At 35.6% G+C, this 18,465-nt stretch overlaps 1 protein-coding gene across 4 annotated transcripts in view; it reads right to left on the bottom strand.

Moving 5' to 3' along the window:
- Positions 1–18,465, bottom strand: part of TOP2B (DNA topoisomerase II beta) — a 61,612-nt gene that overhangs the window by 22,987 nt on the left and 20,160 nt on the right. For all 4 annotated transcript variants that reach the window (XM_070459823.1, XM_070459824.1, XM_020881577.2 and 1 more), the window contains exons 5-20: positions 17,134–17,279; positions 16,187–16,284; positions 15,280–15,492; positions 11,873–12,046; positions 10,354–10,455; positions 10,134–10,271; positions 8,349–8,487; positions 7,876–8,033; positions 7,604–7,729; positions 6,350–6,460; positions 6,163–6,268; positions 3,878–3,987; positions 2,919–3,011; positions 2,708–2,822; positions 1,120–1,241; positions 773–921 (exon numbers count right to left, since the gene is read on the bottom strand). In XM_070459823.1, coding sequence (XP_070315924.1) covers positions 773–921; positions 1,120–1,241; positions 2,708–2,822; positions 2,919–3,011; positions 3,878–3,987; positions 6,163–6,268; positions 6,350–6,460; positions 7,604–7,729; positions 7,876–8,033; positions 8,349–8,487; positions 10,134–10,271; positions 10,354–10,455; positions 11,873–12,046; positions 15,280–15,492; positions 16,187–16,284; positions 17,134–17,279 — 2,100 coding nt within the window. The remainder of the gene's footprint in view (positions 1–772; positions 922–1,119; positions 1,242–2,707; positions 2,823–2,918; positions 3,012–3,877; positions 3,988–6,162; positions 6,269–6,349; positions 6,461–7,603; positions 7,730–7,875; positions 8,034–8,348; positions 8,488–10,133; positions 10,272–10,353; positions 10,456–11,872; positions 12,047–15,279; positions 15,493–16,186; positions 16,285–17,133; positions 17,280–18,465) is intronic.

The following is an 18,465-nucleotide window of genomic DNA, read 5'->3' as shown; positions in this document are numbered from 1 at the left end:
CCCAGGACTGATCTCCTTTAGGATGGACTGATTGGATCTCCTTGCAGTCCAAGGGACTCTCAAGAGTCTTCTCCAACACCAGAGTTCAAAAGCATCAATTCTTCAGCACAAGTGCTTAAACTTAACAATAAAATTTACTTGACCTTATTACCAAATGTATTTCTCTCAGGCACAAAGCCAGAATAAAACAGCCCTGTTTTACTTATATTACTTACTGACTAACCTGCCTAAATTCTTCATATTGATATATAACCTGGTAAGGATTTCCTCTTATTCTAACTAAACCACAAAACCCACTTTCAGCCTAAATAGTTAGATCAGAAAAATCCTTACATTCATTAGGACTGGCTTCACCAATAATTCATAAAAACCAAGATCAACAAATTTCATTCTGTATGTGATCAAATACTTTGGAACATTCACCCTGAACATAACACTCAAGCTTCTCTCTCCATAGTTAAGTTAGTTAAGATGCTCAGTCGTGTCTGACTCTTTGCGACCCCATAGACTATAGCCTACCAGGCTCCTCCGCCCAACCATGGGATTTTCCAGGCAAGAATACTGGAGTGGGTTGCCATTTCCTTCTCCAGGGGGGGATCTTCCCAATCCAGGGATTGAACCCAGGTCTCCCACATTGTAGGCAGACACTTTTACCGTCTGAGCCACCAGGAAATATGGCTCTCTCTCCATAGTTACACTTCTATTACACATTTTGTTAGTTCCAATAACCTTCAAATAGTATTTATGCAAATATATATCGGCAAATCATTACCTCAACATTGTGAAAATGTAACGAGGGCTTGCAGCATCTTTGCCCCCATGAAGCCGAGTTCCAAACTGACCAATGGGCTGAAGCAAGTTGATGTTGTTGCTCCCCACAAAGTTCTGAGCCAAGTTCACAATAGTCATCATCAGTGCTTGCTGCAGAACAGACACAGAATGCATTCACAAAGTTCCTCCATGAATCTCATTTTTATTAAAACACAAATCCTCAATTCCTTAACATTTCCAAAGATCTCATAAAAGGAAAACCATTTGATTATGCTGAATTATCCTACTATCATTCTTCATGCCAATAAGTGTAGTTCCCAATTAATTCCAGTCTCCATGCTGGCTTACTTCTCCGTGATGATAAGCAGACATCTCGGCCACAGACCCAGCCAACTGTGCAACTTTCACTTCACGTTTATCATTCCTCTTGAAACAAGTAAATAAAACTTTTCGCTGACCTGGTTTAAAACCTGGTTTTAAAAAGAAAAACCCTCTTTTAAAAATATTACTCAATATTGAGTTGCAATGTTTCTTTTAGTGACAATAATGTTCTATATATTCAAGAAAAAAGGAAAAGATATAGTCTGCTTACTAAAAATCACTAAAATTGCTGAGACTCTAACAAAATGAGTACCTACTAACATATTTTATACCATCTTAAACTATTCTAAAAGTGAAGAACCAATTGAAAGACCCCTTCTAGTCTTAAAGAACTGCTGAGTGGCACCAAATTCCTTTCACAGGAGCTTCCAAACACTCATATTCCCAAAATGCCAGTTGTGATCAAAGTATCAGAGAGTCATCAAATAGCCTAAAAACTATTATTAGAATACCCTAAATCTGGAATGCTCTTATAAAGAAGAGATATGTTCTGGTAATTAAGAATGCAGGCTTTAGAATCTCACTAATCTGGATACTCTTCTCAACTTGGCCATGACTTTCTACAACTTACTAAACCATTAAGTCTCAGTGTAACATAATTACCTTCTTAATAAGGTGACCATAAGGATTACATGAGATAATGTAAGCAAAGCACTCTGCTTCCTGATCATTTTTCCTGCTCTAGACCAAGGAGCCCAGTAATAAACTTTTCAGTATATACTAGCTATCATCATCACCATGGGCCCAGAGCGTAGCAGAAGCAAAAGGATAACAAAATATGGCCACTTTTCTTGAGAATTTTATAATCTAATTGAGGAGGCAAAATTAACATAAGTAAAATAAGAGGCACACAACTACTGGCATAGAAGTTTACAGCACCGGAGACCAATTTAGACTGCAATTTCTAGTGAAGACTTTGGAGACCGGGTATAACTTAAAGCTAAAACTAGATAGATTATAGAACCATCTGTTTTAGTTGAAAAACCAAGGGACATAAAGATGAACTGACTTTTCAAAAGTTATAAAATCAAAAAGCTCTAGATAAAGGATTAAAATCTGCTCCAACTACTGGGTAGCAGTTTAATTTTTTTGTCACATTAAATAAGTTAAAGCATTAGATTTTGGGTACTGAGGTCTACGGCCATACCACCCTGAGTGAGATTTATCTTGTCTGATCTTGAAAACTAAGTAGGGTTAGGCCTGGTTAGTACTTGGATGGGAGGCTCTGGGTACTGAGGAGTAAAGGTGCTTTTAAAATTTGGTCTGATAAATACTCTAGAACTTATCAAAATCACATTTTACTTTTTATTTTTAAAAGTCTCCAATAATTTGGAGCTAAAACTTTAAAAATTTGCAAGCTATTAATAATTTTCTTTAGAAACTCAAAAAGGGCTTAAGATTTAAAGAATATAAAATATTTCAAAACTTCTAAAACATCTCAAAAGCAATTTTAGAATTTTAAAAATTATTATAAGGATGGGTTAAAATACATGAAATTAAAATACACTCAATAACATTCAAAAACAAAAAAGCTTCTTAAACAAACGCTACTTACCATCAACAAGAGATGGTATAGATCTTTCATTGTCTGAGTTTGAGAAGAGAATCAATTCCTTGTTGATAAAATCATTATAGGTCAAATGCTTGGTTGCTGTACCATATAAGAATTGCTAAGGGAAAAGTCACATAGCAATTACGTCATTATTACTACATGGATTTTTAGCCTTTCTCTTTCTTTCCCCAAATCACAGCTCTTTATGACTAACCTCTGGTAAGCCATGTAACCTACGCTGTCTCCGATCTTCCATAAAGTTTGTTAACCATTCTTTTCTGTCATCGATCTTCTTCTTACTGAATGCCTGAAAAATTCCAGATAATTTCACACATTAAAAAAAATTAATTTCACTCTAGAATTAAAATTTATAAAAGCAAATAACTAATTATTAATTTCTGGGAAATTATAAAGTCTTTTCCAATACTCTTATCAAAAATACATTTAAATAGAGGTCTCTGAATTAAAGAACTATGAAAGCAGAGCATAATCTGAGGTGATGGGGAATGACACTAAGATTAACTAGGTTGGGCTTCGAATTAAAGAGAGATATACCACAGCAAACCAAGGCTAGGAGGGGAAGGATGATAGAGGAAAATGATATTGGGAGAGATTTCTTTTTTAATTTTTAATTGGAGTTTAATTGCTTTACAATGCTTTGTCGGTTTCTGCTGTACAACAACATGAATCAGCCGTTAAGTATACAAATAGGCCCTCCCTCTGGAGCCTCCCCCCCTTCCCCCATCCCACCCCTCGAGGCCGTCACAGAGCACCGAACTGGGCTCCCCGTGCCCGACAGCAGCGAGCCCTCCTACACATGGTAGTATATGTATGTCAATGCTGCTGCTGCTGCTAAGTCGCCACGGTCATGTCCGATTCTGTGCAACCCCGTAGAGGGCAGCCCACCAGGCTCCCCCATCCCTGGGATTCTCCAGGCAAGAATACTGGAGTGGGTCGCCATTTCCTTCTGCAATGCGTGAAAGTGAAGTCACTCAGTCGTGTCCGACTCTAAGCTACTCCATGGTCTGCAGCCCACCAGGCTCCCCCGGCCCTAGGATTCTCCAGGCAAGAGGACTGGAGTGGGTGCCAGTGCCTTCTCCAACGTCAATGCTACTCTCTCTCCACTCATTCCCCACCCCCAGACTAGAGAAATTTCTTAATTAACTTTGTTACCAAGGTAATGGCAGCATCATCTTCAGGACCAGCATATCTAAATAGGATACGGTGCCTTTCCATATCAGCAAAATATTCCTTGGCTTCCTTAGCTGTACTGGTACCCAACCCTGCACAAGTTTTAAAATGAAAGTAAAAATAAGCCACACAGAAAGAAAAAAAAAAAAATACTATATGATCTCACTTATATGTGGAATCTAAAAAAACAAAAAGTCAAACTCATAGTAACACAGAGTAGAATAGTGGTTACCAGGGGCTGAGGGGAGAGGGAAATTGAGAGATGTCAGTCAAAAGTACAAACTTTCAGTTATGAAATGAATAAATTCTGGGGAATCTAATTACAGCATAATGCCTGTAGTTAATAATACCATACTGCATATAGTGAAAATTACCTAGAATAGACATTAAATGTTCTCTCCAAAAAAAAAAAAAAAAAAAGCTATAGAAATGATTAACAAAATCCAGAATGTGGGAAATGAAACAGGACAAACTATCCAACATTTTAAACAAATAAATTACACGGAAAACAGAAAAACAATATAATAAGATTTAATAGACCTATCAACCAAATGCAATGTGTGGGCTCTGTTTGGATCCTGATTCAAAAAAATATATAAATGAACATTTTTAATATAGTCAGGAGAATTTTAACAGATTATTTAAGATTATTAAAGAAAGGTATGATAATGGTATGATGGGCAACAAAAAATTCTTTCAGAAATACATACTAAAGTATTATAGAAATTAACTATATTATTAATGCCTGGAAGTTATTAAGTGGGTACAAAAGTAACTGAGGTTTTAGACCAAGAATTTTAAATCATTATAATTAGGCTCAAACACATCTTTATTAATCAAAATAGGAACCAGGACAGTCAATACAGTTTTGCCAACAAAAAATGCTTGTTTATTCTTGTAGTGTAAAATTGGTGCTTTAGGAATCAACAAGCTCTTAGGAAGCATTTTCTGCCTCCTACTTGTGGAAGTGGTTTCCCTGCAAAAAGTTGTCAAGATGCTTGAAGAAGTGGTAGTTAATTGGTGAGAAGTCAGGTGAATAGGGTTGGTGAGGTTAAACTTCATAGCCCAATTTGTTCAACTTTTGAAGCGCTGGTTGCATGACAATGGTTGGGCACTGTCGTGGAGAACTGGGCCCATTCTGTTGACCAATACTGCTGGCACTGCAGTTTTTGATGCATCTTATCAATTTGCTGAGTATACTTCTCAGATGTAATGGTTTCGCCAGGATTCAGAAAGCTGTAATGAATCAGATGGGCAGCAGACCACCAAACAGTGACCATGTTTTTGTTGCTGCAGGTCTGGCTTTGGGAAGTGCTTTGAACCTTCCTCTCAGACCAACCACTGAGTTGGTCATTGCTGGTTGTCATATAAAATCCACTTTTCATCACGCGTCACAACCCAATCAAGAAATGGTTAGTTCTTATTGCATAGCACAAGAGAAGACTTCAAAATGATGATTTTTAAAATTTTTGTTCAGCTCATGAGGCACACACTTATCGAGCTTTGTTCACCTTTCCAATTTGCTTCTAATGCCAAATGACCATAGAATGGTCAACTTTTGAGTTCTTCAGCAACTTCTTGTGTAGCTGTAAGAAAATCAGCTTCAGAGATGGCTCTCAATTGGTCACTGTCACCTTCCGATGGCTGGCCACTGCGCTCCTCATCGTCAAGGCTCTCGTCTCCTTTGCAAAACTTCTTGAGCCACAACTGCACTGTATGTTTGTTAGTGGTTCCTGAGCCAAATGTGTTGTTGATGTTACAAGTTGTCACCACTGCTTTACAACCCATTTGAACCTGAATAGCAGAACTGCTCAAATTTGCTTTTTGTCTAACATCATTTCCACAGTCCAAAATAAATATATAATAAATAACAATAAGTCATTAACAAAAAGAACATATAGCAAGAAATGCATGGTAAAATGATGTGTAATATAACCACATTTAAGAACGTATTCCAATATCAAATGACAAAGTTCAACAAAGAAAACTGCAATTACTTTTGCACCAACCTAATATTTCAAACTAATGGGGTGGCAGTGAGAAGAATTCAGATGAAACAAGATTGTAAATGAAATTATGACACTTAAGTACATGGGAAGCCCATTAAACTATTCTACTTACATAAATTTTCCATAATAACTCTTTAAAAATCAGCAATAGTTATTTTTGAAAGCTAAAAGAGATAAACTTTCAAAATATTTTATAATGCTCTCTTAACAGGAAATTTATGTCAAGTTCACAAAATTTTAATGTTTTAGAATACAGACCTTTGTAGTATTTTATTTTCCAGGCTTTCTGGTTTTCTATATGTTTTTTCCACTCATCAAATTCAGGAATACTGTAGAAGGAAAGTTCCTGCTTATTTTTGCTAGCCTTAAATGAATAATAAAAAAAATTAGTTTTTCTGCTACTATTTAAGACCATAGTATAAAAGTATATTAATGTAAATAGTACCTTTACAATAGGGGTAATGAACTCTTCAAGAAAACCATGCTTCAAAAGTGATGGCCAATTGTGATGGATGAAATTAATAAGCAGGCCTTTTATGTGAGAACCATCTTGATCCTAAATAAGTATCAGTAAAGAATGTCATGATAATTTTACGAAATATAATTACTTACATAATCAAAATTTTAAATATATGATTGCAGCAATGAGGCAAATTCCACTCAAATTTTACAACTGCACTGTACAAAACAGAGAGGTTATCCTTTGAATGATTAAAGAATTTCTTTCTTAAAATTCAAACAAAGAATATAGCTATGTGATAGACTGAATCTTTCTGTCACTATAAAACATACTACCATTATCTTTTTTATAGTTTTCCCAGATTTCACTAGAAGACAGAAATACAAGAAACACAGTTATAATGCCACTTCACTGAAAGGAGAAATCTATGGAATACAAGTATTCACAAGTCTTCTCTTAACATAAAAACTGATAAATTTCTGCTTAAAACTACACAGCAGCTTCTCAGTTGCAGATTTTCCTACAAATGCTTTCAGTTAGAGTACGTGAGACACAAGCAGTTGGATGCATATGAAACTCTTCAAATTTTATGTGTATGCTTAGTCACTCGGTCATGTCCAACTCTTTGCAACCCCATGAACTGTAGCCCACCAGGCTCCTCTGCCCATGGGTATTCTCCAGGCAAGAATACTGGAATGGGTTGCCATGCCCTCTCCCAGGGGATCTTCCCGACCCAGGGATCGAACTTAGGTCTCCCACCTGAGGATCCTTCACTGTCTGAGCCCCCAGGGAAGCACATGAAACTCTTCAGTTTTCTAGTTCCTGCCTAAGTACTGCCGTTTCACTATTCAAATCCTCCTCATTTTCTGTGCATCCCAAATTATGCCATCATAAACAAACATTAGCCATCTTCCTATTGATTAACCTTTCTCGCTTACAAATCTCACCATCTCCTTCCTGTTCACAGGTAAGCTTTAACATCACAGTGCTACAGTGTGTTCTACTCTGTCCATATTTACTGAATTTAAAAACATTTTAAAATAACTAACCAGAAAGGCGGCTACCATAAATTAGATCATGTAAAATGTACTTCACACAAACCATGCCATTAAGCAATATTTTTCCCCTGTGAAGTGTAATCATTTTCCATTTACTATGTTGGAACAAATCCCATGAAATAAATATCCAAAGGACATTCTGAAAAAGAGATGTTTTAGTATGTGGCAACTTTTAACTAACCTGATCAGTCATAATCATAATCTTTCCGTAGCGTAAAGTTTTCAGAGATTCTGCATCATCATAACTTTTCTTATATTGTAGACCAACTATTTTAATAATATTGTTTATTTCTGCATTTTCCATGATCTGTGCAAAAATGAAAAGAATTGGAAGTATTTTAAAGTGTCAAAATATACAAAAGATGAGTCAGAATTGACACAAAAAAAGGCAACAATTTTAGTTAAAGTAATAAATTGTCATACACATGTGTGGGTACATATGTAGATACACACCTGTTTGTGAGAAGCTTCCCGCACGTTAAGAATCTTTCCCCTGAGGGGAAAGACCCCGTATCTGTCCCTTCCAATCACACCTAACCCAGACACGGCCAGGGACTTGGCAGAGTCTCCTTCTGTCAGGATCAGCGTGCACTCCAGGGAATGTTTGCCACCTAAGAGAAATTAGTAATGATACATATTCCAGACTTCTCAATTTTACCAATGGAAAATATGAAACCAAAAAATTAACAATCACAGTGATAATAAAACACTGTAAAGAGTCATCTTATGCTCAGTATAATGTAGAAATGAGGTATATTTTATTGAAGCTTTATCCCCCCAAAATTGTAACATGTATTATATGTGACAATTTTAGTGAAATTTATCCTCTGAAAATAAAATCCTATATCTGTGGAAAATTAAAACAGTCTACACCTGAATAAAAACTTAAATCAAAATCTAAAAACCGAACAAAAACTGAATCTTACCAGCATCATTAGCATCATCCAGTTTGGGAATACCTTTGATTTTACTGTACTTTACTGATGAACACTTCTTGTTCAGCTGTGTCTGAGCCTTAAATTTCACCCAGTTCAGGATACTTTCTACAATGCCACAGTTAGAGGCCTAAAAATCAAAGAAGCAAGCAAGAAGTTCACACACTTAGCTAAAATTAATGCAATACTTGGAATCTGGGCAGTTGTAAGGCAAAATGATAATAATAATATATGCTGGTAAATTATTCTAATTACAGTAAATTAATTCAGGCAACTATTCACCATGACCGATTATATTGAAATGTAAACACATGAGAAAAAGGCAACTTCACTACATACGAAAAAAATTTTATCAGAATAAACTCCATAAGAAATATACACAGCTTTTGTTACAAGTTAGTTTTGTTACAATGAACACAGTAAAGGCTGATCCACCTATGAATTTACTACCTGGGAAATTATAGACACTGACATTTCTGACATCCTTCAACACAAAGACATGAATCTGGAATTCACTACGACAAAAAAATATTAACATGAAGGGAATATCAGGATAAACTCAAGAACTTGTGAATAGTCCTTATTTTTTAAAGAGCTTGCTAATAAGGATTTTAACATTATACATATGTGTCGTTCTGCAGTGAGTTAACAGGTGATAAGATGTCAAATGCTACTCCCCCGAAAAAGTAAAGCATCTCCAAGTTTGAGTTATTTCTTTTTCATCTATGTGGGTAGTTTGATTTTAGGTATATGAAATAGTTTTCTGGAATGTTTGAAATATAAAAAGAAGTGAACTATGTTATCAAATCTAAACTTCCTTTGCCAAAAATGAAAAAGTATAAAAACTAAAATCAAATTACTTTATGAAAAGAACAACTGTTAAAAGAGGGCAAAAATTTGGGAGATGATTAGCATTGGGTCATTGGTATGCAGAATTCATTATGATCAGATCCAAAAGTACTATTCTATAGGCCTTTAGCTAAACCTAAAAGTCAACTTTTGTTTTTGTTTGTGAGACCCTACCTTTGAAATTCCAATACCAAAATTTGATAAGTGTTATTTCTATTGCAATATTACACAATATTCCTCCAAAAAAACTATAAACTGCCAAAGAGAAGGGGCTGTAATTTATTCATCTTTACATTCCCAGAGCAAACATAAAAACACTTAATATATATTTGGTGGCACTGGTGAACAGGAGAACTGAGGCAAATCTTATACAAAAATGACTATAAGAAATTATTAGCAGCCATAAGGCTCAGTTACAAATCTAAGACTATTTATATTCTCATCTTGTTTCAGAAAGGCTAAGGCAGCCTAAATAAATATGTGCTAAGTAAAGTGAAAGAAAAAAGTTTGTAGAATATGGTAAATTTTATGTTATGCATATGTTACCATAATTTTTTTAAGTTACATCTACAAAATCAGTAGATGAATTTGAAAGGAATGGAAAAGATGAAGACAGGAGTCCTGTGAGGACCTGTACATTTTTTAGAGGCAAAACTGGCTTTATAAAGACCAATGCAAACTAAAACATAATTAGTTACATGATTTCCTACTTTAAAGCTTGGCAAAATAATCAACTGTTTTATGAAACACTATCTAACCTTTGAAGTTTTCATAATCAAGCATTTTAGTTTTTAGTATAAATATGCCTGTCTCTGCAGTTAAAATAACAAACTAATCAGAATAATTAGAATAAATAAATCAAAAAAACTACTTAATCAACTCTAAATTAAACAAAAAATACTGAAAAGTAATATACATTTTACTCACTGCTTTAAAAAATTTTTCTGATAGTTGGCATTTGGATCCAAAACTTTTGGGCTGCAAAGTCATGTTTTCCTTAGTTTGAGAATCAAAAGTTGGGTTTTCAATAAGGCAGTTAATAAAAACCCATATATGATTTTTTACCTGTTGAAAACATCCAAAAAAAGGTCAATATCAGAATTGATATTACTTAACAATTCAACAGAATATATAAAACATCACTTACTTGAAATGGTTTCACTGACACACCAGCTTTGTTCTTTTTCTTAACTACTTCAATCAGTTTACCAACAACTTGGTCTACTACATAATCCACATGCCGTCCACCCTAAAGTGGTGGGGGTTGGGGGGACAGAATACAAAATCTTCCATAATTAAGGCAGCAAAACAGTAACATTCGTATTTTTCTAGAATGAGCATTTAATCTTCAACATAACTTTTTAAAGTTAGTATGACTATATTACTCACCCTATATACCAGAGGTAATATGATAAGTCTCAGAAGGAAAGAGTTGGGATTTAAACATAGTCTTTTTGGCCACAGAGCTAATTAGCAACTCTATATAACTCCCCACAAAGTGAAAAAAGAGAAAGTCTCAAAAAGAGACACGGAAGTGAGAATGAACACTGGCCTGGTGGTAGCAATGACACTCACAAGATTGCCACTTAGGAACCATGGTAGCCATCAACAGTGGTCTATTCAATACCCATTCTTCCCTTTCACATTACAGACAAATCCAACTGTTTTTAACTGGCAACGTGTCCAGTTACAAAGATTTACCAATCTAGACTCCCTTGCAGCTAAAGGTAGTCACTTGACCCAGTTCTAGCTAGAGATGCTAGCAGAGGTCTACTGGATGGGGTTTCCAGGAAAACTACTGCATTCCTGATAAAAGCAGAGAGATTTAATTCACATATGAATTTGTCCAACTTAATTCTCTCCTTAGGACTTGGAAGGGTGCAGCAGACATATTAAAGGCATGAAAATGAAAGCCACATGCTAAGAGAGGCAGAAAAGAAAGTCAGGAAGAGGATAGGACCCTGTGGACACTGTAAGGTCACAGAACCAGACTAAGACTGCCTACCATCAATCCCCAGAAGAGGAAAAGTAAAACCTTCACGTGTACAAACCACTGTATACTAGGTCTCTATTACACATAATAAAATGCAATCAAATCTAACAGGATTTCTGTTGACTAGAAAAACTGATGCTAGATTATAAAAAATAAGTTCAAACTTGAACAAGAGTGACAAAGTGATAGCTCATGGCTTTATTCTAAAATATACACTTATATTGCCCAATATTTCATTATGGTCAATGGATAAACACCTATAGATGAGAAGAATTTAATTTGATTTGGAAATTTAAAAGCCTACAAAAAAAGGTTCAAACTTCTTAGAACAATAGATAAGGCATTTCACGATGTGATCCCAAAACAGACTCATCTCTTATTATTTGTTCTTTTACATTCAAAACTCAGAACACAGAACAAGGAATTTGTTATCATTCTAAATTCTGTAAAATACAAGTGTATTCAACTATAAGCTCTAATCATGTAAATTTATTTCTCAATAGATGCTTAAATAAATAGTAAGACAGATATTTCATAGAAAATATACTTTTATTTTCATAAGTCAATTTTGATTTCACAAAAGCAGGGTGGAGGGATTTTTTTGTTGTTTTATCTTGTTTTTAATGAAGACTGTTCAACAATTGACTTGGAAACAAACAATTAGTTTACTTACTTTTGTTGTTGCAATGCTATTTACAAAGCTGATTTGCTGGAATCCTTTTTCACTCAATGTGAGACAAACATCCCATCTTTCATTTGCAAGTTCATGAATAACTTTTAGGGCCACTCCAGTTTCATCCAATTTGTCTTTCACATAAAGATCTACATAACTGCGAAATCCATTTACCTAAAATTCAGAAAACAAAGACAATGAACAATTCCTCTTGCAGTGGCAGCTGAACTAGGTGAACACCAGCCAGTTTAGACATGTAGAAGGGAAGGCTCAAAGAAGACATTTTCTTCTCCTTTATAAGAAAACAGCTGATTAAACAACAAATTTTCTATGCATCTTCAAAAACCTGAGATCACAGGACAGCTGAGCATCCAAAATCTGAAGAGAGCAGGTGTTTGGAGGGAGACCAGAACCTAAATTTTTGTCTCATCTGGGCAGAAGCTGCTTGGTGTGGTATAAACCCAAGGAACCTAGAAACAGAGCTCCTGATGAACTTCTTTCTATGGACAAGTGTGGACTAGTGTGAGTGTGTGAAGCACCTGAAGGCTGTGGTCAGAAGGGGTTCCTAGTCTTTTGCAGGTGTTTCCTCACAGGGTAGATCAGAAAGAATTTAGAAAAAGTGACCCTCATGGGGCCAGGTAGAGAACAGCAGCCACTAGGAATTCAACCCAGACACTTCACTCTTATCAAAAAAAAAGAACGGCTTACTTCACAGCGGGAAGGACACTGCTGGAAAACAGTGGTAAAATATCACCAGAGCTGAGATAAAGTACTTCTGCCCAGTCCCACCCTTCCTATGCCCATCCCATTCACATCTTAAAAAGGCTTATTCTGCAGGGTAGGGAGCCTGAAGGACACAGAAGGAGATCACTGGTGTGACCTGATGCAACCAGAGAACAGAGGACAAAGGGAACGGCTCCACCTCAAGAGGAGGCGCAGACACTCCTGTGAAGGCCAAACCCCGAGACACAGGCCCTGAGCAATCCAAAGCCTGAGACTAATCAGACAACCTATACCCAGGCTAGCAGGCCTCCACTTATAACAGTGGTTTCCAGCTGGAAGAGCTGCAAGAGACCCTCCTTGAGCAGCAGCTCCAAGGCAAGCCCCAGTGCATAGAGAAAGGACAAGACAGAATCTGAAGTGCCCACAGCAACAACAGACCTCAACACTAGTAACTGCAGCAACAACAGCCTGCAAACACCGCCCACTCCCTGTACAGATTAACATAAATCCTCATACTAAAGCCTATTCACACCATATTTACCATGCTATGCAACATAGCTGGTGTTCAACAGAATCTCACAAGGTATGCCAAAAGGCAAGGGGAAAACACAGTCTGAAAAGACAAATCAATCATCAGAACTTAGGTATGTCGCAGATGTTTTAACTATCAGATAGGACTTTGGCTACCTGATGCAAAGAGCCAAATCATTAGAAAAGACCCTGATGCGGGGAAAGATTGATGGCAAGAGGAGAAGGAAGGGGACTGAGGACGAGATGGCTGGATGGCATCTCTGACTCAATGGACTCGAGTCTGAGCAAAGTGCAGGAGACAGTGAAGGACAGGGAAGCCTGGCATGCTGCAGTGCATGGAGTCACAAAGAGTCAGACACAACTTAGCAATTGAACAACAACAACGGCTAATAGGTTAAAGTCTCTTGTGGAAGTTGCATATTGTCTAATGTGCAACTTCGGCAGAGAGACAGAACCTTTAAGAATGAATCAAATGCAAATGCTAGAAATCAAGAAAAGCAGAAGATACGAAAAATGCCTTTGGCAGGCTCAGCAGTAAACTTGACACAGTAGAGGCAAAAAAGTCAATGAACTTGAAAATACAGCAACAGAAATCAAACAAACTGAAACTCAAAGAGAAAATAGAGTGAATAAAGCAGAGTAAAACATCCAAGAGCATGGGTCCTACAATTTACGCATAATTAGACTCCCAGCAGGAAAAGGAAGAACAGCACATTAATAACAGCCACAATTTTTCCAAAACTAGTGACAGACACCAAACAACAGATCCAATAAGCTCAAGAGATGCCAAACAGAATTAAGTACCAAAAAAGAAAATCCAAAACCAACAAAACACCCTATATATACAACTGAGCATATCATACTCAAAAAAACAAAGACAAATAGAAAATCTTCAAGGCAGGCAGAGGAAAAAGAAATCTCTTACCAACAGAGGAAGGAGGATATGAGTTACAGCAGACGCCATGCAAGCAGGAAGACAACAAAGTAACATTTTTAAGTGCTGAAAAAATACCAACTATTGACTATAATTCTATACTCAGTGAAACCCTGTATCCTTTCAAGTGAAGGAAAAAAACTCTCAGACAAACATAAACTGAGGGAAACTATTGTCAGCAAAGGTATCCACAGGAAATAAACGTTAAAGAAAAATCTCCAGCCAGAAGGAATATAAAATAGGTCAGAAACTTAGACCTGCACCAAGAAATTAAGAGCACTGGAAATGGAATAAATGAAGGTAAACTATAACTCTATTTTTTATTGCTCTAAAGTATAACTGACTGCTTAAAGCAGTAGCAACATCAAGTCAGAAACTTGACACAGTTAAAAAAAAATTAATGAACTTGACTGTGGAAATATTTCTGCCATAACTTTTTCAAATATTTCTTCCTCCTCATTCTCTCTCTTCTTCTGTTGTTTAGAGAATATGCCAAAGCGAAATGTATGATGAAAAGGGCTTAGGGACAGAAAGGAGGAGCTGGGGATACACTGTTATAAAGTTTTTGCTCTACAGTGCAGTTCAGTCGCTCAGTCGGGTCCAACTCTTTTACACACCAAGTGACAAATCAAGGTGGACTCAAGTTACTTACAAATGAGTATTATAAACCCTAAGGCAATCACTAAATAAGTTTTAAAAATAAGAATAATAAGTAAAGAGAATTCTTAGGGGGCACAGTGGTAAAAATTTGCCTGCCAATCAACGCAGGAGACGTGGATTCAATCCCTGGGTTGGGAAGATCTCCTGGAGAAGGAAATGGCAAGCCACTCCAGTATTCTTGCCTGAAAAATTCCACGGACAGAGGAGCCTGGCAGGCTACAGTCCATGGGGCCTCAAGGAGTCAGATATGACTGAGCAACTGAGAACATGCACACACACATAGTAAGTAAATAGAGAAGATAAAATGAAATCATTTTTTTTAAAAATGCTGAATTAAAACCAAAGAAGGCAGGATACAAGGAAATAAGTAACCAAGAACACACACAATAAATCAACATATAACAAGATGGTAAGCTTTAATCCAAATGTCTCAATAATTACTTTAAATGTCAATCATCTAAACACACTTGTTAAAAGAGATTAACAATTTAAAAAGCAAGATCTAACTATAAGCTGTCTACAAATTAACAAAGCATGAGCTATTTTAGAAGACACTTACGGGCAATTTCTTTCCATTAAACATGACCTTGACTCCCTTGCAGGAACCAGCCAAATCATAAGCTCTTCTGGTCATGAGAGCCACAATATCCCTGTCAAGTTTCTCCATCTTAAATTTGGACAGATCTGGTTGGAATGTTATACATGTGTAATCTTCACCATCAAAATGTTTAATTTTGGCTTCAGAAGTCTTCATCATATTATTCATCCATGTCTTTAAGAGAAAAAATATTTAAATATTTCTATTGTGCTTCTATATTAGATAATACATAAAGACTCAGCTAATGAAATACATTCATTTACCACAACTAGAACCATTTTCCAACTTTCACAACAAACCAATCTTTAAAACTATACTATAAATGAAGACATTTTAGATAAAACTATTATAACAACCTCATACTGAAAATAAGCAAAATCAACTGAACAGCTTTATACACTGTTAGTTAAATCTTTCAAAATCTACAACTGACCATAAAGAATTATACAAAAATAAAAAGGTACAATGCTTTTCTGACAAAATTATTTTAGCTTACATAAAATTTTCAAAGGTCTACAGAAGTGAAATATAAAAATTTGAAATATAAATGATCAATCAACAAGGAAATTTTCAAACATGCTAAGCTGGTGCATTTCAATTAGACTGTGAGGTTCAAGACATTTTCCCTATTGCTTAAAGAGGTTAAAGGAAAAGTCTGTCAAATAAAGCATTTTGTTTTAAAAGAATGGGAGGGAAACAGATTTATGTAAAATCTCCCAGGCATTCTGTAGCCTTTTTACTCTGATGACTTGCTTAATGCTTAAAAAAATACATTATATAGGTATCTAAGGTATTATATAAGTATTACCTTGGCAAAGCAACAAACATGATTATTCTTAAAAAAGAATTAGTCACATTTCTATCATACCTGCTTAAAACTATGTTTATATTCTTTGCAAGCAGTTTCTACTGTAAACTTTGTACTGAAAATATTACAAAGTTTTGCACCATAACCATTGCGACCACCTGTAAGAACAATTAAATGTGAAAGGTTTAATGAAAACAATTTTAAAGGGACTTTGTTAACTCACCTACCATAGGGCAGGTCTATTGCAAAACAGCTTCCATTTATTATTTTAATCATTGATTGAATATTTCAAAGTATACTTAGATTTTTCATTTAAAGAAATATAATTAAGATTTAGCACATACAGTAATATAATTAAAATACACATTTTGTAGATAAACTTCATAACAATTAAAAAAAAAATTAAGCACTGTATCTTCAAACAATCCAGTAAGTCTATGTGAGTATGAATCTGAGCTTTCTATCACAGTCACTTCTAGTACAAAACTCTAATCTATATAACTTCCTAGAACTTTGGTTTTGGAAAAAAATCATCTTTTGGGAAGTGTAAATAAGTAGAAGAACAACTGGCTATGGTCAAAGCACTTTCAACTCTATAGAGTCTAGACTTTCAATCCTGACTCAAAGAAAATGGTTTAAAAGTAATTTAATTGATACCAAAAGACATAGTGCTTATGTAAAAACAAATTTACAGATACAGGGATCATATGCATCTTACTTTCATCAGTACTCTAATTCAAAACCCAAACCATCAGCCAGGTTAGACAGAGTTCCAGGAGTTCTGGCAGAAGTCAGTGCACTACGAGTTAAGTGTCTATCAGACGATAATCAAGACAACAGTAATACATGATAGTTTTTATAGACATTAATTCTATAAAGGATTTTCTCACAACAAAACTAGAAAAGCTTCCTTTTCTGTAATATCTTATATAGAAATAGTAACAGACTTCTATGTTAAGAGAGCAGTATTTCTCAATAAAAATTCTGATCAGCCATTTAGACTTTACCTGTTACTTTTTTCTCATCATCGTCATAGTTACTGGAGGTTAAAAGCTGTCCAAAAATTAATGCAGGAACATAAACTTTCTCTACTTTGTGTTCTACTACTGGAATGCCTTTCCCATTATTCCAAATGCTTATAATGTTAGATTCACTGTAAATAAACAAGCAGAGTTTGGAGCTTAAAATAAAGATAAATCAATTTCCATCAAAAGTAAAGAGACCCAGAATAAACAAGAATGATTATAAGTAAAATGCCAGCCATTACCAATTGGAAGACACTCACTCATCTTTCAAGAAAACACTTGCTGAGGACACACATTACCATTTCTGAGTTGTTAACTCTAATCAGGGTCACTAAGTTCTGTAGGTAATAACTGCAAAAATCTCCCAAGAAAACAAAACTCTTCTCAATAGTGAAAGCAGTGAAGCTTATATAAGAAGCCAGCTATCAATTCCACTTTCTTTTCATACATAGTAGCCAGGACCTCTATGCTCCTTCCTGCCAGTCAACCCCCTGTGAACCACAGGCTCTACAGGGCTGTGGCCATGGCCATTTTCACTTCCCACCTGATTGCTGAGGTGTGCAGACAGAAAAGGAAAGCTGTCTGAAACATATTCCACTCTCCATCTAAATGTTAGAGGGCTGTTTATACTGTAGCAATCATTATTACACACTAACTTAAATGGCTTTAAAATATTTATTACCTATTTTAGATCTTTTAGGTATTTCTATCAGAAAACCATCCTTTTTAGCCCTAAATGGTATGGAGTAGAGGTTCCTACAGCTAACAGCAACTTAACACAGGCAGTGGTCCTAACGGAAAATTTTGCCTACCCTATTGTTTTCGAGAGTATATACCACAGTGCCTTTATCATTTAAGAGCCAAATTTGCACACACAGCTTCATAACCAACAGAGAACTGTCTTTAAAAGCTACCATTTGGCAATTTGATTCACAATTACTCTTAGACTCTTTCACTTACACATACTTTGTTTAATCTCTCTAGAGTTACTAGTTATTACAACTAAAAAGTTATAAAAGCCAAAATGAAAATCAAAGACACAGGAGGAAATTAATACATTTTTTAAAGTTTAAGAAAAAGACTAAAAAGCACATCATTTTCTTTTCCCAAATCAGCAAATCAACTTCTCTTTCCCTCACTTTTCACAATACAGGTTCAACTCTCCAAATCACGGAGACTCAACTCTTCCTTCCCTCACTTTTAACAACATGGGTTCAATGCTCTGAACCACAGGGGCTCAAACTTTGTTATTTTTATTCATATCTCCTGACCATTAAGACATTAGTTTGTCCTATTAGATTTGTTTCATCTCTA

The sequence above is a fragment of the Odocoileus virginianus genome, chromosome 32 (assembly GCF_023699985.2).
Source record: "Odocoileus virginianus isolate 20LAN1187 ecotype Illinois chromosome 32, Ovbor_1.2, whole genome shotgun sequence".
Lineage (NCBI taxonomy): Eukaryota > Metazoa > Chordata > Mammalia > Artiodactyla > Cervidae > Odocoileus > Odocoileus virginianus.
This window is presented reverse-complemented; position numbering and strand designations above follow the sequence as displayed.